At 41.6% G+C, this 24,121-nt stretch overlaps 1 protein-coding gene across 1 annotated transcript; it reads right to left on the bottom strand.

Moving 5' to 3' along the window:
* Positions 1-20: 20 nt before the first annotated feature.
* Positions 21-18,032, bottom strand: LOC114449084 (uncharacterized). The gene is made up of 11 exons (XM_028426438.1): positions 17,889-18,032; positions 17,158-17,320; positions 16,920-16,991; positions 16,759-16,835; positions 16,082-16,182; positions 14,402-14,518; positions 13,444-13,518; positions 4,470-4,608; positions 1,913-1,995; positions 1,724-1,820; positions 21-1,616 (listed from the first exon to the last, which is right to left on the bottom strand). Exons 1-11 carry the CDS (start codon positions 17,946-17,948, stop codon positions 1,449-1,451), a joined length of 1,152 nt encoding a protein of 383 aa, XP_028282239.1. The 5' UTR covers positions 17,949-18,032; the 3' UTR covers positions 21-1,448.
* Positions 18,033-24,121: the final 6,089 nt, after the last annotated feature.

The following is a 24,121-nucleotide window of genomic DNA, read 5'->3' as shown; positions in this document are numbered from 1 at the left end:
AATCAGTATTAATAGGAGTAGTGATCTTAATTTAAATTCAAAATGAAATTTATATCAGAGTTGTTTGTAATGTTATTGTATAGTCATTCTTGTGTAGCACACATATTGTTTACACTGTAATGTAGGCTCAATGAAACAATAGACAATACAAAAATGAGATGCATTTTAGACACAAAAATAGCAACTGAGGCACTTGTGTATTCTTATTTGCTGTACCAGTTTCTGTATATGCCCAAAATGCCACCTGCAGATTGCTACTAATGACTCGTCAGCCTTAAAAAAATCACTCATTTGGGAGTGATAAACAGGCACAACCCTGCATCTCACATTTTGGCATATACTCATGGCTTTGCATACATATGTGGCTGTTTGTCCCTGTCTCTTTTCTTCAACTCAGATGTGGATGTTTTCATGAGGATGGCAGCATTCTTGTATAGTACTCGTATTTTCTGTTCGATGATACACTTTGGTCTCCCTTTTTGAAATTTGCTCTCAATGCAATACTTTGTAAATGAGGGGACATTACTGAAAGCAGTATTATGAAATGGGGACTGTGCATATAATTATTTGTAACCCCATAGGGTAAAAAAAAAAAAAAGAAGTTGTACAAGAATTAAGTTTATTGCTGACGAACAAGGATGGGTGGGAGGTCAGTGGGGGATACTGATGTAAAATGATCATTCCAATGTCCTGATTATGGGAGAAAATGTTTCTTAAAACGTTGTTGCTATGCATGTATATGGATGGAATTAAATTCCAGATCTGTTGGAAATTTTTATTTTGATGTGGTGTCATAATTAAACTTAAATCCTCAGGATAAACTGCTGCTCTCTGGTCTTTCTTTCACACTACTGTGTATAGCTGTGAAAAACGGTCTTGTGTTCACTCTAGGAACAGCCACAGTGCACACAAAACTACAACACAATGATAAAGTGCAGATACATGAGGGTCTGTCTCATGTATCTGCACTTTATAAAAGGCTAAAAATAGAGGTCTATGTGTGGTTGTGATATAACTCAAGCAGAACTGAATGTACCTTTCCTTGTGGCTAAAACATGGCAGAAAATTACAGACAGAAGTAAATGAGATATATATATATCAGGTTTGGGGGTGACGTGTGTGGCCTTTACATTGATAAGGAATAATGTATTAATTTTTTGGCATTGGCCAATCAGGTGAAGAGCCTGAAATAACAACCTGAAAGATAAGATGAATCTAAGACAGGAAATATTTCATCACGCTGAATACCCTCCAGTTGTCTTCAATTAAAAAGCTTCCAATGAAGCAGAGCAGTGCAAAAATGTCTTTGGAAATTGACTTCCTGATGAACCCTCGCAGACATGCGTAGACCATCTCTTAGGTACAAAAGATAGTTTGAATATTTTATTGAATGTCTGAAACATATTCATCTGTCCATGTGTGGGGTGTAGTTACATTTTGGCCACGGGTCACTCGCTCTGCTGCCTGGCTTGTCGCTGGTTGACGAGCTTCCTCAGGTGCTGGCTGATGGCAGATGGCTTCTTGTAGATCATTCGCCGGTCTGCTCCTTTTATGTGTATGTGATTGGCTGATGGGTAGGATTCCTTTAGAAACCTCTTTTGAAGTGTAGCTACCATCTGGTGCAGGGGGGGGGGGGGGGGGGGGGGGTACGAGTTACCATGTTAGTAGAGCATTGTTCGACTTTAATGATGCAGCATGAAGTTGTGACAGTAAGCAGACTCACTTGGTTAAGGTGGTCTGGCATTAGCTCGTCGAAGGAATCCCCAGTGAGCACGCTCACTGATGTCCTGCTGGAGAGGGGCTTAAACTTTGTGATATCCCTTTAAAAACAAAAACCGAAATATAGCTTTGTGTGATATTTACTATTTACACATAGAAACCTCCAAAAAGCTTCACCTTGTGTTTACCTTACCTTACTTGAGCTACACTTTCATTCAGAAAGTAATGCTCATCCACGGCAGCACTTTGATGGGCGGGGTTACTCAGCAGGTATTTCTATAAGCAACAAAGAGAGAGAGAGAGAAAATCAATCAGACATGAGTAATGGCTGCAGGACTGACCTTCAGAAACACATAGAGCAAAGAGAAAGCATCAATAAATTACATTTATATAAACAAATTTAAGCACCTTGCATTACAGTGAACATGTAAGAATCTCCATCAGGAAGGAAATACAAAAAGCCTTAACTTTAAGATCACAGGATCATTCAATAGGAGCTCATCCAAAACACACTTTAGATGCTTCTTTTTACTTTTAAAGCCACATACAGATCTATTTTGAGGTTAAGCATGACATATTGTTCAGGAAGCTGCAAGTCAATAGCATAAAAGGCCCATTTTGAACTGTGCAATTTCTGTAGATACTAAAGATGCATAATTCCCAGGCATATTGGTTAACTTTAGTACAAAAGCCCTTTGGCTAATTGCACTAAATATTTAAAAGTATTTGCTGGTAGATTGTTCTAAGCATCCTGGAGAACTGTCTCACTGTCTCCTGTCTCTTACTCTCCATGAAGCTGAGATCAGGGCTCTGTGGGGGGACAGACCATCTGCTGCAGGACTCCTAGTGGCTCAAGATGCTGACTCTAACTGTATGTTTGGGCTTGTTGATGTGATATAGAGTGATTACTGGGCTGATCAGACACCTCCTGGATGCAAGTGCACAATGGACGGGATTTAGAAAAAAAAAAAGCCCAAACATGATAATTAACCTATTAATCCCCAAAAGACACGGCAGCAGGTATGTTAACCAAGATCTCTGCAAAGCTAATGTTATTAATTCAACTTATTTCAATGCCATGATTAGTAAAAGATGAGGTTATTGATTGTTTCTATAGTAAGCCTTTAATTTGAATGCAGTGAAAGCAGCGTGCAGCTCATTGAGTGAGGCCGCTCCGAGCTGAAACGCTGACATCACATCTGAAATCTCCCTCTTGCTCTCTGTCGCTCAGGGCTGGCAAAGTTCAATGTGTTACAGAATAGATGTGAATTATAAAAACTCAGTTGAATTCTTGTATCTATCACCCACATGCGATGAGATCAGATAGCTTTGGTACCATTCACACTGCAGCAAACAATTCTGCTCCAGTTCAATTAAGTCATGGTTACAGAACATGCCCTTGAGAAATGGACTGCATGCTCTATTGCGTTCGGTATGCTTGTGAGCCTCTGTGTGTGTGTGTGTGTGTGTGTGTGTGTGTGTGTGTGTGTGTGTGTGCATTATAACCTTCACTAGCCTGTCTACAAAACCTTTTTTTCTGTCCTTGGAGAATTCAAGCACAATGATGTCCTTATCTCCTTGGCAACAACTGTAATACTTGAAAAGCTGAAATAGGTCCCTCATCACTGCTGCCATCAAATCGTGGGTGGCTGGCAGCAAAGAACAAGGCGTCTTAACGAACTGTTCGCATTCATCCGCGAGCAGACGTCACACACATCACACAGACAGCTGCAGGAAAAAAAATGAAATGCTGAACGGATGTTAGAAAAATGTCACCGTGCGTTCACAGAGGGCCAATAAAGGCTAAGTAGTTTCTACAAATGAAAGAAAAAAAAGTGGAAAATTAGCCTCCCTGCAAAAAAACATTACTGTCTCCGCACCCAGCATGAGTGTTAAGAGGTTTGCTTCTCTGCTGAAATAGGGTGTCAGTGTATAGAGACCATGTCCCCGTGTTTTTAAAGATATTGGTTGTTGTTCATCATCAGAATCCATTACTACTCCTCTGCCTGGGATGTTTTCAATAGCAAGTGAAAAATGACTACAGGACTTCATGACAGGCAGCAGTGTCACAACTGTGTGTGTGATTTGCAGCAGATCTGAGTGCAAAAATACCCCCCCCCCTCTTCCCCTTTAGGAAAACCTCATCTGCAAAACACAGCAAAAAGCTTGTAGCTTATATTAATAACCTTTTTCCTCACAAACCGTATGACCTGTCAAAAGGCCGGGTTCTACAATATAGCAGGCGTCGCAAGATACAGTGCATTTGCGTCGTCATGTCAGCTTCAGGAAACGGGTTCAATTTTCATTTATTTAAAAATGACGTCTGGTGTCATATCATGCCAAATTCACAGTCTCTGACGGTATGAAGACAAACGCTCCTGCAATCATCGCCCCCTCGTATCTCTGCTGAGGAGCAGACATGATTATTCTCTCGCACTAGCACCATCCTGTGGCTGCACAGGAAAGATGGGAGGAATATCATTCAAAATGAAACGTATCACTTTTTCCCTCCCTGTTTTTAATTAGGTTCAGGAAACTGTCTGAGCACAGGAAGCCTAAATCATCTATTCAGACTTCATCAATTTCCACATTTACGGTATGACGCCATCCTTCCAGCCTGATGCAGCTCTGACCTACTGTGTCACTTTCAGCATGGCCCGACACCCCACCCCAAATAAAATCAGTTCTTCGGGTCACTCAATCACAGGCTTGAGGACATATTTCATGTGTGTTTGTGCTGTGAGCCTGACCTGGCGCTGGATGACCTCCTCTGAGATGTTTTCGCCATTTATTGTCGGTTCGATCGCCCCCATGATGATCAGCAGGCGGCTCAGCCCCGTGGCTGCTGAAAACTGCTTGGCTTGGAGTGACGGCAGCATCTTGCCATACCTGAAACAACGTTAAGATACATTACTTACATTTTTCTGATGAACTGTTCACTCTTTTGTGTCACTACCTTTGCGTTACTGTCAGTTACTCATAGATTTGTTTGTTGCTGTTGGAGTATAGAGCCCAAACATGCTGCTAAAAGGCACAAAGATGCTAAAAAAATGCAACATTCAGTCATAATTCTTGTTGCTGCTACAAGCAGTATCATTCAAATTCAATGGCATGAGACTACCCTTAAAACATATAACATCTCAACACCAAAAAACATTTTATTGCAACACAGAAATATAACAGCTCAAGCAGACTCATGCATACTATTTGCCTTCCTTGTGTCGTTTTCAGACCCTCACATCTCAAACTTTTCTTCAAAAACATTTGCCTGAGGAATGAGAAATACTCTTTTTTTGGCAGATGAGAGAAGAAGAGTGGTGGGATTTTGTAACTCAGGAGGCCCAATCGGTCTCGGCTCACTGGTGCTCTGAATTGGCTGGTCTCAGCCTGTGGAACCCAATCAATAGTGCCGTGTGCCTACTGCCGCCGCCGCCTGCCCCGACATGCAGCCAGCGCACTGTAGATCTGTCACCTGTGCACTGGGAGACACTCGTCACTGTTTCAACCTGATCTGAGTTACACAACAGCGTCCTCTATCACTTTCACTATCTGATAAACAACCAAACACATTCAACTTGAGGCTAATGTGCGGAACTTTCTTAATACAAAAGAGCGTCTGTTACACTTAAGCTTGAAATTAAATTCACAAAGAAGCATCGGTCGCAGGTGCGGCTCTGTATTTCGGGGTAAAGTGGAGTTTAACTGGATGTCGGTGATTAAATGATCAGCCTGACAATCAGGTAGCAACAGTAACGACAGCAACAGAAGAGTAAGAAGCAAATCCAGGAGTCCTGGACTTTTCTGAGCTAGTCCTGGGCTCATGTGCAGAACAAATGTACTGCAAAGTCCAACAACAATAATCCATTATGTAGGTAGAGTAGTATCGGCTACTTGGTGTCAACACTGTGTATATTTATCTCGCTGCAGGAAGGAGTTCTTGTAGTGTTAAGACAAAGAGTAGCTTTAAATGCTAAAGATCTCTGAAGTGAAATGATTGTGGCCCTTAATGAATAAATGGACTTTAATGCTGACTACCAGACAACCCTGACTATGAGTAATTAATTCTAATTAACAAATGTTAGCATCATGTTGAACATTCTTACGTTACCCTTTTGCTCAAAGCATCAGCTTAAAAAGCATCATCCCATCGCCTCAAACTCTCCTCTCTTTAGATAATTAAAGGTCGAGTAGGAGATTTTGAAAACTCAGTGAGAGTCAGCCAGATTTGGAAAGTAAACACACGCCCCTTTCTCTCGGAGCTCACCACGAAGCCACGCCTCCCAATCACATGGACGCGCATTACCTGAAGACGAGCTGTGGTCTGTGACTTCGGCCATCATGCACGTACCTCTCTGGTGCGCGCAGAGCAGGAAGAGAGTGACAACCAGCCAATACTCCGTGCAGGGTCCACCCGGAGGATTGGCTGATGTTTTTAGTGTTTTATAGCTTCCACAGATGATTCATATTCTTCGTTTTAATGCGAAACTGCTGAACTAATTTATTGCTATCGGATTGTAAAGAGAAGTTACACTAATTTAACAAAAAGTGCATCAGAATGAAATCTCCTACCTTTAATGGAAAAAAAAGATGTTGATTGTTAAATCAACAATCCAGCTTTAAAATTTACGTTCACAGCGCTCGCCTGCATTTCACTGTCAGCTGCTTTCAGCACTGCCATCACAGCGTTCATATCACCCCGCCATCGTAAACATGCACTTTTCATGTGTAAAATAACCCATTTCACCTGTTTGATATGACATCCTGCTATCCATAGAACTGACATATCAAGCTCTGCGCAGCCTGCAGCATGTCAGCGCTGATCGTGCAGATAAAGCCGATACAAACATGGAGAATGGCTGTTCAACGGCACAAACGGCTGTGTAAAGATAACATATCAGCCGTATTCATGGTAGAAGAAGGAGTCCCTTCAGGTCAATAATGGTTACAGGCAAAGGGGGGGGGGGGGGAACAAGCCGACTGTTCTAATTTTCAGTCTTCCACAGACAGAGAAAACTTTTCAAATCAGACCTCCGGAGAGTGACATTTTGACATATTCATCTTCCTTGCCACAGTTTTCCCTCAAGTCATTCTGGCACCACAATTTAGAACTGACTCCTCGACCTGGTTCTTAAGAGACCTCTCAGTCTGTGCACATTTTCCACCTGTCACCCCTTTCTTACCCCTTGGTTCCAAAAATGAAAGGTGTGTGGTGGTGCTGGTGGTGGTGGTGGGGGGGACTCTCTCCCTATCAGCCCCCCAGTTCGAATCTGGTCAAATCATTCCCGGGCCTGGCATTGAACATTATTTCAAGGATTCTCCAGCCACCTGTCCTATTCCCTCCTCTTTTTTCCATTTTTAATTCTGCCCCCGAGTGAGGATTATGCGAAGCAAGGCATGCGTGTCAAAGGGAAATTTAGTGGGTAAAGACAGCCAAGATTGGCGGGATGAATTAAACAGATAACGGGAGGAGACGAAGTGGGGGAACCATGTAGAGCAAAACGCCTCACCGATGTTGGTCATTTCAGAGGGGCTCTTTTTTTTTCTCCCCACAGGAGCGAGGAGGCAATATCTAAATTAATAAAGTGATGAAATGAGTTTGTGCCATGGACTTTCTGCTGTTTGACTTTCCCATCTGGATTAGTGCAGGCTGAATGGACGCTCTGTTACTTTTGTTACAACTGCGCAATTCACTGTCGGAATTTGGCCCTGTAGTGATAAGGCTCCCCTCCTCCTCCTCCTCCTCCTCATTACCATCTCATTTCATATGCAGGGCCTCTGTTACCTGAGAGCCTGCTCACACACAAAACACCAACTATTACACGAGCTTCCACCAACTATTACAATGAGCGCAGAACATTTAAACACGGACTATTACACGAGGCTCAGCTAACCATCACACTGAAGGAACGTCTTTAACAAACTGGCCGCTGCAAAGTCAGCTGAGACCATTAGAGGGAAGAGGCACGGCCAGACCTTCACCTCCAACTCTCTCAGTGTGGTTGAAAGAATCCTATTTTCTGATAACTGAGCTAAAAATCTACAACAATGGAATGTTAGCTGCTGAATGTAACATGGGGAACACAGACAATGTCCCAAATATGACACCTTTCTAGATAAATTCCAAAAAAAGCATGGCCGCTGCAGACGACAGATCTGTTATTATTTCACCAACACAACCACTGACCATGCTGTCTCAGTAACTAATCTGTGATGACCAGTGAGCACCAGTTTGAGTATTTTTGGAGGAGTTTGTGAACGATGACACGGCCACAGACATTATTTCATTCTTTTCCTCCTTGTCGGTATTATTACTTCTTCTCTAAGAGCGTGAAAGTTGCCATTCATGAACAGGTGGCACAGATGTTACAGTATCAGACCTTTTCCTGCAAAGAGCAATGTCTGCCTTTCACCAAACAGGCTTTATAACAACAAAAGCAACATTACCAGCACCGAAAAGACATTTCAAAGCACTGTAAAACACACATAACACAAACATATTGTTACAACTAAGACAAAAATCTCACATTTTGAGCCTAACCCCTGCCTTTGTAAAACCATGGCCTATCTCATAGTGTCAGACTGCTAACATGGATATGACTGCTATAATGTGGCCTCAGAGACCTCTGAGACCAGCTGTATGAGGCTCAGTCCATATTCAGTTTCTGTTTAGCAGTGAAAATCCATATAACACTGTTATTGTCTGTACTGTTAAAGGGATTCAGACCAACTCTGCGTTAGTAGAAGCATTTATAACCTAACCTGGAAATAAAACATCAAACCACCAAACTCTGGAAAATATAAGCCACCTGCAGTTTCACAGTGTAGCACCGAGCGCGGACACAAGGTGTCATTCTCGCACCATCACCAGTGTCGGGCTGAGCCCAGCCTTTTCCCGGCTGCTCCCATGCCTTCCTCTCTGCATCAATACTATAGATTACACTGGGGTAAATACACAGGGGCCACGGCAGCCCTGCTTCATTAGTGGAGCGTAACAGCAATAGTTACGCTTACAGTGGTTCTAATTACAATTAATTGGCATTCCTGACTCGACTGGGAGGTTCAGGATGAGGAGGGGGGGGGGGGCAGCTGAGTCAGGAGAGGACTGAGGGAGAGAGTCGACATACCGGGAGCCAGCGAAGAAGCACGATGTGAATCATAATGAATCACAGACTGCATCAGTCCATGTAGAATGTCTTAAGTATCTGAAAACTAATCACTTCACAACTGTGCATAACATTACGACACACTTAGCTGCTAACAAACTAAACATAAAGAATTCTAAAGGCTCAGATTCTATTGCAGAACTATTTTTGTGTTGTTATAAGTGAAAGCCAGCCAATAACACAGGGATCATGTTTTTGACTTTCACCTAACCAAACTTTTTTTCTTTCTCTTCAATCCATCCATCCATCCATCCATCCATCCATCGGCCTGCGTCTGGGTGATTGCTGCCAATCTCTGCCAAGGATCCCTGGAGGGATTTAAAGCAGGGCTGTGCTCCAGTGGGTTATTGAACGGCGCTCACTGTGAAAGCGAATGGCCTCTGAGGGGGAGAGTGGATATGTCATCACTGGCTGCTAGTGTTTACAAATGAAGCGAAAGAAGGCAGAGAACAAGAGAGAGGGCCCTGAGATTACATAAGATATTAAATGAACTAGAGTAGCAACTCTAAACTCATTAAAAGGAGAGCAGAGGACAGGAGAGCAAATAAATCTGTCCACTAACAAAAAGTAGTGCAGGAGGAGAGAAACACTCCTCTTGTCTTCTTGTCTGGATTATAAATCAAACCAAATGCAGCAGTTGTGGGACTCTGAATGGTCGTCAGTCAAAGTGACAGTCATACGCTGCCTGTCATACAGAGCAGACTCCAGGTCAGATGCAGAACACGTCTATCTGCTGCAAGCTGTGCAGCTAGGAGACCCTGTGAGATATCTACAGTCTGTGCAGGTTTCAATTTTTAGGTGATCATGACAACATGTGTGTGTTGGTGTGGATTCTCTTTCTGAGCATATTAATGGCAGGTGGAATGATGAATCTTGCATCAAGTGTCCTTTTTTATTTTGGGACTGATAACTCATGTGCAGGCCTGCAGCTGCAGCTGTTCGGCCCTCAGCCACAGCCACATGCATCACACACTTAAAACAACTGTTAAACTGCAGATTTTGTGTCTCAGCATCGACCTCAAATCATTCAAACAACCACCAAAGACATAAATGTGGTGATGAGATGCAGAGGGGGAAGGAATGAGGAGAGACGTTCGAGTGGTGCTCCTCTGAGGACTGAGTTGCACTAAACACAGTAATGGTACATTAAAACGAATAGTTTGCCAATCAATCAGCATTCATTAAAGGGTAAGGGCCATCCCATTAAAGAGCGAGCATTCCCCGCTGGTTCTGCTCTCTGTGCAAATATATTCCCCACAGGCAAAATTAGTTTTACACTCCATGCGCATGTACTCGCCTGCAGGAAGGCTGAAGACACACAAGTGTGTACAAGAACGTTTAAACACCAGATATAAGAATTATCTGATGGTGTTTGTCTGTTTGCAGATGGTCATCCAGAGCCCAGTAACAGAAATGTGCCTGACATTCTGACATGAGCTAAATTGGCTAGCTATTTGATTCAGCATTTCAATGGCTTACAGTGTTGTGGGTTGCCAGGCTGCAGTGACTGAATGAAGGCCGAAAATGTGACGAGCAAATTGGGTAACATCAAACAAACATGTCATAAGATGTTATGTGCGGTGCTGTTTTTTTTTTTTAGGTGGAAAGATGCTGAACGTTCACCGCTCATCCTTTAAAAACAAAACCCGACAGCAGAGAGTGACTCCGACCCCCGGCTCTCCTCCTGAATGCAATTTGTCCTGACGTGCGCTGGGGCTTCTCCTAATCTCTGATGCTAGACCCGGCGCTTGATTTTTTCCATCAGGCAGCATTATCTACGCTCGCAAAGAGATGAGACACATGCTGCAACGTCTGCACAGGGAAAATCCCAAATAAAGAAAGCTGACCCTGTACAACAAGTGCTCGCTAGCGAACGCCTACACCCAGACACACACACACACACCGGTCTCAGGAGATGGTGGTGATTCATTTTGTAGGATGTAACAGAACTAATTTTGGGAATGAGCCTCTGTTAATGAGCTGGTCTTTGATGTGTAAATCCTCCGGTCCCGGTGCAAAGCTGATACGGTCTCATCCCACTCTTGCTCAGGTGCGGCCCTGCTCCCTTCTGTATTACTTATCTTTGTGTACCAAATACTGTAAGACCTCCAGCAGCTAATAACCCCCAAATCTAAGAGGAAGAACACATGCAACGTAGTAGAACAAAAAAACCAATGGAGGAAAATAAGGAAGAAAGGACGGCTGCAGATGCCAGTGGCACCGGGACCCTGGCGACTGGAGTATATCTCATACACTGTAAATCCCACCCCACCCCTGGAAAATCAAGCACAGATGATAAGCTTGTGTTTTTACTAACTAAATGTAAGTCTTTGGATCATTTCATTTCTGCGTTGCTTCTCCACAGGGTAATTGGATAGTGGCTGCACTGTCATGTACTCAGTGAAATGAATGCCTATTAATCAGAGGGTAATTGGACACATACTCCTGATAAATGGTGCTGCTCCACTTTGAGTCGCAGACAAATGAGGCCATTTTCAGAGATCCATTTCTTATCTGCTTTGACTCATGCTTACATAAGCTATGGGCTAAGACCAAGCTAAGGATGCACTGTTGACCTTACAGACATGCTTTTAACATTGACTTTTGTCAATGGGAAAGTTTGGCATGTAGTCGATTTTACAGCATTTCAGATTAAACCTAAGAATTAAACAAAGGACTTTGTTATTGTTTTGCTTATTTTGATTTAAGACCGGGTCTGATGGAGCATCTCGAAATTAATATTAGTTAGCTGTGAAAGACTGAGCAGTCCTATAGTCAGTTTTATAATAAACTGCCAAACTAAATATTCTAACATCATTTTTAACATTATGTTTCTATGTTTTACAATTTCCCCCTGGGATTAATAAAGTATTTCTGATTCTGATCTAGATTTCTTTGTAAATGATAAAAAAATGTATATATTTGACATATATATGGCCAATGGTGGAAAGTAACTAAGTATTTTTGTACTTTGTTACTGTACTTAGGTACATTTTTGTGTATTTCTACTTTACTTAAGTAAAAATAATAGTGCATACGTTATACTTTGACTCCATTACATGTTGCAGCTGTTACCTGTACTTTCTACTCCACTACATTTCTACAGTGTCTGTAGTTACTTATTACTTTTTATGAACACAGTGCTGGACTGATGTGAGGTCAGACTCTGCATGGTGGTGGTGTCACGCTGCCAGACAGATACAGATTCAGATGGAAACCATAAATATATACATAATATATAATTTACTTTTAATACTTTAAGTACATTTAAAAGTACTTAAGACTTTTACTTAAGTAGGATTGTTGATGTAGCACTTTTACTTGAGTATATATTTTGCCGGGTATTCGTACTTTTACTTAAGTACCAAGTTTAAGTACTTCCTCCACCACTGTATATGGCTATTATTATAGAAGAACGAGGCACTCAGCATTATGAACTGCTCCTGTTCCTCAACACTAGGCCCTTTAATATTGTTTATGTTTAATTTAAGTAAGTTTCAAATTAACTGATGTCAACAGTGACTGTGATTTTAGCAGGCTTGAAGGTTCAAAGTGACAACGCTCATTAATATGCAGATCCTAGGCACTTAAATGTTTAATGATGTGTCATCTGCTGCTGTTGACTTTCACTGTTATGTTGCATTTATTATTATTAACTGGCAGAAATACATTTAAAAGGACATGTACTACTGTAAGAGAAAATCCGCTTTGTACACCAAGTGACAAAAACACCAGACGCGCTCTGGAGATTTGTTTATTATGTCACCATCAGTGCTGGGCTGTCAGCGACATCTAAAAGCTTAGCGTGGCTTGCTAAATTATACAACTGATTAATTATAATCTCTTCAGCAGAGAAATACCTTTGAACGATTACACACGACACCATGTGCTTGTAAACATATCTGAGATATTGTTAGTGTTGCATAACTGACACTCGGACCAACAGTCCTCCGCTGTACTCCCAGTTATCATTAATAAAGACCCGTCCCCCATGTCTGATAATTAATGCATAATGAGATATATGCTGTGACAATGACTACCACTTGACATATATCTCGCCCGGAGGATTAAAGCAGTGTTATTACACTTTCCGTCACTCAGTCTCGACCACCGCCGCAACCCTCGCTCCCTCCTCATCTGGTTCATGCTAAAAGTGTGTGATCAGCTAATGAGTTTTTTTGGCCTACAATTAATCATGCTAATGAGCCCCACCCAGCAAAGATAATCAACTGTCTCACCATAAAAGCACGGAAGAGTTTGGAGGTTGAAACATGCAAGTGCCTCTGCCTTCCTTTCCCCTCATCCTAATCCTCTTTTTCTTACATCTCCTTTTTTCCTCTCCTCTTCCCTGCCGCTCACTTTTTATCTGCTCCTCTCTGCCCTTCAGAGCTCCTTATCGTCCTCCTCGCTCTTTTTCCACGCTTTTCTTTTCTCAATCTTCTTTCCCATACTGCTTCTCCACAGCCGTTCCTGCTTTCTGCTTCTTCTCTCCTCTTTCCTCCTCATCCTCAGGTCCTTCCTCCCTTATATATGTTTTTACAGTGGTGTCTTTCAAACTCACCAGTACTCCTTCCATTGGTCCTCCTCAAAAATGTCCTCTGGGATGGGATCAATCAGCACCAGGTCTGACACTTGCCTGAGGACAAAGAGAGGACACACACACACACTCAGATGAAGTAAGACACATTGACTACCCTTGTCCATGCTACCCTCCCGACCTAGGCCATAATGAGTGTGAGATGGATGGAGTCATCCGGTCTGTCTTTCTGTAGATTTGTCTGTCCTTTGTCCCTGCAGACAGATGACCACACGTACATCACATCCACAGGCAATATTTCCATTTGGAAAGGTGTCATCCACTCACCACTACTTAATTTTCTCCCTTAACGGCAGCAACACTGCGCCTGATTAAATACTAAATCTTTCATCCCTGTGCAGGCTACCCGTCACGTTAATCACTCCGTTGTCTCTGAGTTGAGTGAGTTATGAGGGATAATGAAATGGACGCAGGGATATATTTTCGAAAGTATGAGTTTGAGGGGCCGGGAGTACCGTATGGTATTTTAATATCACATAATATCTAATATCAAGATTTGTGAGACACACAAAGTGATCTTCAGCATGAAGATACTGATGATGTATTATTTTTGTTATTCTATAAAAAATAATGTGACCAGGATGTTAAAACAAAGGAGCTACTAGAATTTAGAATATCGCTGTTCAGGAAACATTTTGGATGTTGTTCGCACTCTTTGCAGCATTTCTATATTTTGGCTTTGAAACCTCACCCATTCACTAAACATGCATGCATACATGTCTGAGGGATATATTAACAGGACCTGTGTGGTTAGCTATCTGTCATCAGGAACTTTATTTACATTCAAAATGTGCCTTAATCCTGATCAAACAACACAGATGAAGGAAGTGAGGGTGGAGTCTAACTGTATTCTATAATTTCATGTATACCTCATTAGCAGCACAAGTATCCCCCACTTTACTGCCTTTGTACTTGTACTTACACATCATGAATGTGACTGTAGAACCTGCAGTTAAGTGCGCCGAGCTCAGAGCCCACCAGGATGTAGGGCGTGGCTATCTCAGCGGCCTGCAGAAGTCGGTGCAGATCATCCACCATCCTGGAAGACAGCAGCACTCATCAAAAAACCAGGACACACACCAAACTGGGCCAGCAGGTTTATTTATTCAGCTTCAGGTGCCACCAGGCCTCCCAACATGAAAGATGAATAAGACAGGCCATCATTAATCTCAGTGCTCTCCTCATTAACAGGTTTATTAAGAACACACTGGAGAGTCATTAAGAAATAATAATGACCTGTGAGGGGGAAAGATAATCATAGCACCAAATGTTAACAACTGATTGAAAAGTACAAGCTCTTTTTAGTTTCATCACTTTCTATGTCTGACAACAAACAGCACTGCAGACGGCAGCATAAAAAGAGGGGGCTGCTGGCTCCTTTCCTGCAAAACATTGCAGGCAAAACAATCACCAGCAAACTTATATCATCAGGGGGAGCATCATCATTACATGAGCTGTGGCAGCTCCTCTCCGAGAGCCATCTGCTGTCCCGGGTTTGTTGTGCTAATAAATCAACTCTGAGGTGTCACATCTAAATGAAGAGATTTCCTAACACTTGAAGGGTTAAGGTTATAGCTAGTCATCAAACTCCCCAAGATATTGAACTCTAGGAAATTGATTGCTTGCATCTAAAACAGGCCATCGCCTGCTTTCCTGGGCCAGATGCCAAGGTAAACTAGACCGTGCTGACCGTCGGCGGGCCACGCCTGCTTATCCCTTAGGCAGATTTAAGGCTCCACAAACGTGTTACGATGTCAGAGATAGGAAGATTACAACACAATCCTGCAGCAGTATGAGGCAGGGCAGGGCAGGACAGGCGTAAGGTGTGTTCAGCAGAGTCTCACATCAGTCTCTGGAACACCAATGAGTTTTTCCTTGATAGAGGCAAATACAGCCTCTCTTATCAAGGAAATACTGATTCTGTGTTTCTTTTTCTCTCCTATGGCAGAAGACAACAGAATGTGAGGTGTTGTACTGTTCTATACATATGTATATAGGCATAAGTCTGATTATCAAATATCAACACATATGGGTGTGTGCAGTAAATTGATGTTTTGCCTATTTTCCAACACATCAGTGTCCAGGTACTACAGCAGAGGGATGCACTGTCACTGAATTTTATAGCAAATGGCATGAAAATAAAAGCAAGTATAAGGAAATACCTAAGAAATTCAGGCGTAGAATGTATTCAGCATCCAAGGAGTTTCATAATCTTTGGGAAGAACTGACTAAAAGTAAGTCTTCAGCACATAAAGGCCAATATCTAATACATTATAATCCTTCTGAAACAAAACTAATCTAATTTAATCATATTAATGTGTTTATCTTCTCAAAACTTTACAATTTCTGGACTCTGATGTCATCAGAACAGTACTAATACCTAGAAAATGGCCATGTTTTTTTTTAGATTTCCACAAATTATATTAGCTAACTGAAATGAGACCAGCACCAGATGGTGCCAACAGATAAATGAGGCAGGAGAAATGGTAACATATTTCTGCTTTGTGCACAGCAACATGTATGGTGGTGAATGGAAACAGCATCACACACGTTATGCTTCACAGCTCCTCACATTGACAGCCAGTTATAATATCATACTGACCGTCCGGTTGTTGACATCCCCCAAACTTTCTCTGTTCCTGTAGTTTCATTCTGCATCAGCCGCTTGCTGAAGCCCAGTCCCATTCTGTCATAGGTGCAAACCTAAGCAGTGTGACAAACAGGGACAGCACAGGAGAAGCTGTTTTTTTTATTATTAACACCATGCCCTACATACACATGAGATGCTCTCGGTGCGGCTCTGAACCCTCCCTGTCCCGTGTAAACATATTAAAAATGTATGACAGCTGAGCAGCCCCAAAAAGACACCCATATAGGTGTCGAATGTGCGTTTGTTTTTGTTGCTGCTTATGCAATGTAGTTATTCAGATGTATCTAGGCTCTTCCCCAACAAGCCTGTGACCTCATTTGGGTTGGCTTTCAGACAAACAACATGGGGCAGGCTGTCACCCTGCACTTTCTGCTGTACTGAGTCCTTGTTGAGGAGAGAGGATGTGGCAGAGTTACTGTCCCTACATGACCCTGACAACAAACAACATGGCCACATCAGTAGTCACTGATTCCAGAGAAAATTCCCTACAGTGGATATATTTATCAAAGGCACACACTTACAGTGTCAGTGTTATTTCCATCTAGTTACAATTAGTCCACATGGTATTTCAATGCACAAATGTAATAATCTGATCATTTACTTTGATGAATATTGAGTAAATCCCCCACCTTTGTCAGTGTGGCAACATTTTCTTGGATATGAACCCAAATGTCTGAAGACATTCCGGTCGGAGAATCTAATATGACTACAAAAAAAAAGAACACATTGGTTTGACAGAGCAAACAGAGAAACAACCAGACACAGAAATAAAAGACAGACAGCAGATTACCGACTGGTTGTCCTCTCCCTTTACACAAAAGATGCATCTTTTGACCCAAACCAACATCAACAATCTGGCCATCTGGATGTAAGAAGAGGAAAAAAAAAAAACAGAAATAAAGATCAGGATCGACTGAGTGTTTCTCACTTTTAAGCTTTACACACAGCTGTAGGAACATCAAAGAGAGGCTGATAGAATAAAAACTAAATATAGAAATAAACTGACAAAAACAATCACATAAAAGAACCTTTGGGCTGGAGCAGCTGTCCTTCCCTCTGCAGAGAAGCGTAGTTGAGGAACGGAGGGATGATGATGATTAAAAGTAAACACTTTCCGATGTTTAGGAGCACTGAGCCATAGGACACTCTGCCTTTAGAGTCAGCTTTTCTGTGCGGTCTCTGATCCGGATCCTAGTGTATGTGAACAAGAAAACGTAATATTTCAATATTTCAATATTAACAATTTGCATGAAGTTAGTTTATTTGCTCTGTTAATCAAATCGGCAGTAAAATCATACCCAGGAAACAACAATTCATCAACAATATCATAATCTGATTCATAATCTGATTACTATGGAAACAACAGTTCACTAATCATTCAAACTGCTGTTAAATATTGTTGTTGTATTAACCAGGTGGGTGCCGAATTAAAGAATGATTACTACTGATCAATTTAATATCTTTGTGTAAATCAGATTATGGCTAGATTAGCTGTAAAAACACAAACAATGTGTATTATTGAGCTTTTTAAATGGGATCTGGCTGATGAAAACAAAAGACAGGGGACGTGCTGAGCTGACCTTAACGGTCCAACAACCACTATAACCATAACTAAAGATAAGCAGTGGACACACTTTGATAACAGCATCCAGCCTGACCGGATTGTAAATATTAGCGTGCTAGCCTGCTCATGTTAAGCTAGCAGAGCTGTCACATGTAGCTATCAGCCGCTTTCTACCGTTAACGACGCGTGCATCACCTTTTTAGCTGCATTGGTAGGTTCGCTGCTTGATGACTGAGCCTCGGGTCTCCTTCGCATTTTGAAATGAAGTAATTGATAAACACGCAAAAAAAGACACGCAGAAACTGTACAGAATGAATGAAAGTGTGACAACTTCGTAACTTCCTGGTTAGGTATGCCTACGGTAACAGAAGAGGGACAAAGTTATCTTGTTTTGAACTGAGGCATCTCGTTCTGCTAAGTGTTTCTTTACGGATTTCATGTTGTTGTTGTTGTTGTACTATTTTCTACCTACCTCTTTGCTAATCTTCACCAATGTTTCTTCAAAATGTTTATTTATAATACACTGTTGATTTTCATTTGCATATGTTCTAACTTTAGCCTCATCATAGTCCATGACCTTTACAGTATTTACGTCTAAGCCTCACCTTAATTTATTTTCACCTTACTGTTTTTAACTTTATTTTTTTAATTTCAATTTTTACTCTTAATTAATTCCTTGTGCTACAGATGCACTCCCTCTCTGTCTGCTTATTGTTTTGTTGTTATATTAACTTCTTGTTCTATGTGCCCTTTAATTCCACTTAAAGGGCACATAGATAACCCTTATTAGTATTAGTGTTAGTATTAGTATTATAATAGTATTATACATAGGCTACATATTCTACTTTCCTCTCCTGCTCTTCTGTCACTAACAGGGTTGTCATTGTCATACAACCGTTAGCCTGCAGATGTCGCTGTATCCCACATCCCCATGCTGTAGTCGACATTATGTCTCTCACACACACACACACACACCAGTAAAAGCCTGCAGATTCACGTTAGGCCCATGATCACTGTTTTTATTTTAAACATTGACCCTAATACAAAATAAAGGTTAATGACAAAACATGTTGAAAAATCTTTATATGAGCAAGTGGATGAAGAGAATCAGGAGCTGAGGCTGTGAGTACTGTCCCCTCGCTGCTCTAAGAGCAGCTAATCAAGCCCTCATCACGTACAACAACGCACTGATGGTGTGCGGGACAGCTGTTTCCTCCGCAAGTGATTTATGCAAATTGGTGTTTTTACGCAGTCATACATGTGTGGCACGTAAAAGAGGGAGCTGGTGGACGTCACTCAGGGTCTGTGACATCCATACTGATGACAGTCACTTGCATCACACAGTAGTTGTTGTGAAGTGCGCCTGCATTTTGGCTGTGCTCCTCGTGTGTGTAATCATCTTAGACGTCAGAGAGATGACGCATAATGAAGCTTCATAGTTTCAGTTTTAGGTAATCTGTGACATCAGTGATACATCAGCACAGGGACTCAGATTTTCATTCAGAATTCTGACTTTTCTGACCAAAAGACAGAAAAACACAAAGACCACAGAAACCATTTTCCATTAAACAGTGTCTAGACAAAGCAAAACCTCAATGGGCAAACCTTGTTTAGATAACAGGTGACTGGAGCCATGTAGGGAATTCATCGCAGTAATTAAAAAGCCTGGCTGGACCAAAATGATGAATGTCAGGTATTGACTCACTGTCAGGCTCTGACTGTGTGTGTGTGTGTATGTGCGCACACTGTTTCCAGGTATCCAAGGTTGATTAAAGCTAATGATGCAGGGCCTTCTCAGCCTCTTGCTTCTGTTACATAATTAGGACTAAGAGAATGATGGTCCAATCACACAACTGTAGCTCCTCTCTACACTTTGTGCACCAACTCTAGATTTCTGCTTGGCCTCTGGGAAACCTAGCACAGCTTTGGACTCACTAACAAGGTACACCAGGAAAAATCTGCATGATGTCCTTCGGCAGTAATCCACTTAACATGTTGCTGATGCAGGGTTCATGGTTTTATGAATCTCTGATTGTTGACCAAGCTCTAAGTCAAACCTACAGATTGTGATTTCTCAAATTACCTTTCATTTGAATGCTTTGTTCTGAGGAGATAAAACCTCACTGTATATTTTTCCAATGAAAAATATTTTTATATATATTATGTAATATAATATAATATGTAAAATGTGTTTGATCGGTTGTATTAATCCCAGCTTTCAATCTAATCCCTACAATACTGGTGTAATGTACCTGGTGGAGTTCACTGTTGACCTTGTTGAGTAAAAGTTGTGTTTGTTTGGGATTATCATGTTTCTGTGTCCTTTGGCGTGCACAGAGCAGAGAGGAGAATGTTCTTATTGCTTTGTACGCTTTGCTCTTTCTAATTAGACGTTGCACTTTCAACATCTGCCCTCAAGCCCCATGTAACATCTTCACACTCCCGGTGCACACAGATGACGAGCCATTCCTTCAGTGCCAGGTCACCTTGTCACCCTCCTTGCCATTTGTGCCATGACTGGAGGCAGCGGCCATTTTTAAGGTGTTGCTGCTTCTTCTTCCAATGCACTGCAGCTCTGACATTCACACAATGCATTTTCATCCTTAGTTAGGTGGCGGCTTCCACAAACACCTTGTATCAGATGGGACAGCCACTAAAAAAAACACGCAGGCCAGAGCCTCTGAGTGCAAATAATCACCCTTTATTTTGACATTTCCTGCATGCCGCCGCCGCTCCTGGCTGTGCGTTCAGCTCTTCCTCGTGCAGTTCTGCTCAGTTTTGCTCTCTGCTTGATCTCAAGCCTTGAAAATTGATTTCTTTAAAAAAAAAAAACATAAATCGCCTCATGCAGAGGGTTCGTCACACATGTGCAGGAGACTTTATTTTTTTTTACATGTACATAATACCCAACCCTAATTGAGATAACATAACAGGCAGATAAAAAGCCATTTCCTGTTTGTCTTATCGGTTTTGTCACATAAAGCAGGTTAACCGGGTGAGATTTCCGCACCGGGCTATCTGTATCACCAAAGGCCATCACCAACTGCTGCAGGGGTATTCATATCTCACAGCATGTTGGCTTGCTTTATTAAATCCGCCTGAGTGAACGGTGGCATGATGTTCCACCGCACCACCTCTGAGGGGAAACCACTGTTTTACACAGCGGCAGTGTGAAAGCTGTGCAGGATGGTGGCGCTGCTTCAGTCTGTCACTGAACCAAAATAAACTTCAGAGGTACTTTGTGATCACTGCTGAGCAGCAAATGTTTTGAATGCTAACATATTAAATTAAACAAGCTGCCATATGGGGATGTTTAGTTATTTTTATTCTTGGTCTAATTTAATGTTTTTTTGTGATGCAGTAAAAAAAAAAAAAAATAACCCAAAGGGACTTTTGTGTGACTGAGTGTAGTTTCTGTAGAAAAACAAACTATATCTCATCCATCAGTTGGAAAAATGTTTAAAATGTTTTACTTAGGCTGAGATCTTATAATAATAAAAGTCTCCCCAGATGAGTAAATGGTGATATTTCTATTGTAGCAGCGACAGAGATGTCCCAGCATGATTGTATTTCAAAATAAGTTTGAAGGTCTCTGTGCTACAAAGTTTGAGGATAAATGTGTCAGGATGTTGTGGCATTGGTGGGCAGCTTTGGAATAAGTAATGAGAGACGGACGTACTCAGACATGTTCCTAATCAGTTCTAAAGCACCAGGGTAATGGCTGCCAGAGCTGTAGGTCAATATAATAACATTTTATTTTCTAGGTGAAATCTTAATCATTGTAACATTGTAAAAGTCTGCATTAGAAATTACCCCTCTGTGGGACTAATAAAGGATTATCTTATCTTATCTTATCTTATCTTATCTTATCTTATCTTATCTTATCTTATCTTATCTTATTAGAAAGTAGAGGTAGCCGTGGAACTCACAACAGATCATTTTCCACTTGAGGTTGAGTTTAGGCTTTAAAACACACTTAGGGGTGGGGCTTATCCCCTTATGATGTCACATGATGCTCATTCATATGCTGTGTGTCATTTGATGCACTCAGGGCATGTTATATATCTTTGCATGTTTAATAATGTTCAAAAACTAATGAATGAATATTCATCCTTGCAAAATATGCCCTTCCTACCACGATGGTGTTAGCATTCTCATATAAAACTTCTTTTTTGCTCTGAGAGTTTACTGAGCAGATGGTACAGTCATATTTAATGTTCACTATCACCGAGACAGTCTGGTTATTTCAAACATTTTTTTTACAACACCTCACTGAGTCCGTCAATTCACAGCAGCTCCACAGCTTCACCACATACACATTTAATAAGACATATTCTTGTCAATGTGAAGCATCCAGCAGCAACATATTATCCATTAAACATTGTTATGACTCTAAAGTATCCATCCGAGAAGCCTCAGGTGTCACTGTATCTTTTCAGTTTGACTGAGCTTTATTTAACATTGTACGGAACAACTTCCAGGCAGACTCACTCGGATGAGAAACTCATATTTACTGCTTCTCAATAAGTCTCATGCCAAATTAAACAGTGCTAGAGTGTTGACTGTTTTATGATGGGCGAGAGAAGAACACTCACATGTGTAAACACTAAATGTTATTGCTGCAATACATTGCCTCTTTAACTAATATCTGATGAATGGACTTCTTGTTTCTCTGTTTCTATCTTTGCTGTGAGGCATACGGCGCAATGTGAAAAGGTACACAGAGGCCCTGCCTATGACAAAACATGCTATTTCTCAAGAAATGCACTGTCTCCTTCATTTATTTATGAGTGAGCTCTGGGGTGTTCAGGAGGGGAGGCATCACAGGCATCAGTCTTCAGACTCCATGCGTTGCTCATCGATTTTAGCCCCTCGCTGCTGAAGAGCACCATCAATCAATACAGTAACAAGTCTTCATTTATACTTGAGAAATGCAGTTTCCAACTCAGTGAGCACGGTGAGTCCTGGTGTTGTCAATGCAGCTGCCCAGAAATGCTAGACTGCTTTTGGCCCTGGGCCTCATAGCTCCCCAACATGGCTGTACATCAGCAGGTCAAAGAGCAGCAACACACACATTACATGAAATTGCATGAAAGCAGGAGCATGAACAGCAACCTTTCCAGTGTATGGCTCTTCATGTGGATGCTTCTCTGCAATTGAACTGCAGCTGAATATTCTAAATACCTGCACAGATCCTCCTGTTTTCTCCTTTGTCTCTCTGCACCCTTCCTGCAAAATGAAGCTATCCTTCCTGAAGACCACACACATTTATTGCCAGGCAATGCATCAGGGTACTTTCACTGTATCTATGCAACTTTGGCTCCTATTGTGGGACTATATTTACTTGCCAGACACTAAGTCAGCATGACTTTGTATGATGTATCTGAGTAGTATGAAGTTCAGTGACCTGTTTCATTGCAGTGTATTGTAGCAGCATTCTGGAGGGGATGGCTGTGTGTTGCAGTAGCACTGTCATAATAAAATCACATTAATATTGACACTGTTTTAGAATTATGAATGTCCTTCCAGCGTGTGTGTGTGTGTGTGTGTGTGTGTGTGTGTGTGTGTGTGTGTGCACTACATCATTTGTTTTTAAAGAGATTGCAGCATGGTACTGTACATATCTCCAACATTCATACAGAGAATTAGTCTGGACTTTGAAGGTTTGAGCTGGATTTCCAGGGGGCAGCACAGATTGTTGTGCATCTGGACGCACATGTGACAGAAGCAGAAAAACAACCAGGCTCGGTTTAACAACAGTCACTTGAAATGAACTGTCTAATGCTCTAGGAACGGATTATTTTCTTGCACCAAATGACAATTATTTCTAAGTTCCATCAGATTTATGTATTTTTCCAGGATGAAATCTCCAAACGCAGCCATCCTTTATACAACATATGGTGACTAGCTCCAACTGTGGATAAAGTAGATGTTGGAGTATGTTTAGAATGGATTCAGAACCACTTGTTTTTACTGGCTATTGACTTTAAACTATAAAGTTTAAATCAGGAGGGATTAAAAAATACATTTCTGCTGGAGGCTCTGTCTGCCCTGGTGATGAGACTCCAGGCTGCCAATTTAAGTTTGGTCCATTTTTATTTATTTATTTATTTATTTATTTTACAACACTAATGGATTACAATTATTTGTATTATATTTTGGCCTACCTCTGTTTCTAACCCTTTCTTCCTCTTCCTGTTCTACAGCCACTGGATCCTTCTCATCCCTCAGCACATCCTCGGATGACAGCTCTCCCCTCCTCCTCCTCTCCTCCTCCCTCCTCCCTCCCTCCTCCGCCTGGCTGGGACGCCCGCTTGGTACGGTCCACTCCTCCCCTCTCCTACGTCGCAGCAATGGTAGTTTCTATTGGGAGAAGGTCAAATGACTCCGCATGTCTGCTTCTGTGTACATTCCTGCTATGGTGCACG

Source organism: Parambassis ranga, chromosome 16 (genome assembly GCF_900634625.1).
Source record: "Parambassis ranga chromosome 16, fParRan2.1, whole genome shotgun sequence".
Lineage (NCBI taxonomy): Eukaryota > Metazoa > Chordata > Actinopteri > Ambassidae > Parambassis > Parambassis ranga.
The sequence above is the reverse complement of the archived record's forward strand: the minus strand, read 5'-3'. Positions and strand labels throughout refer to the sequence as shown.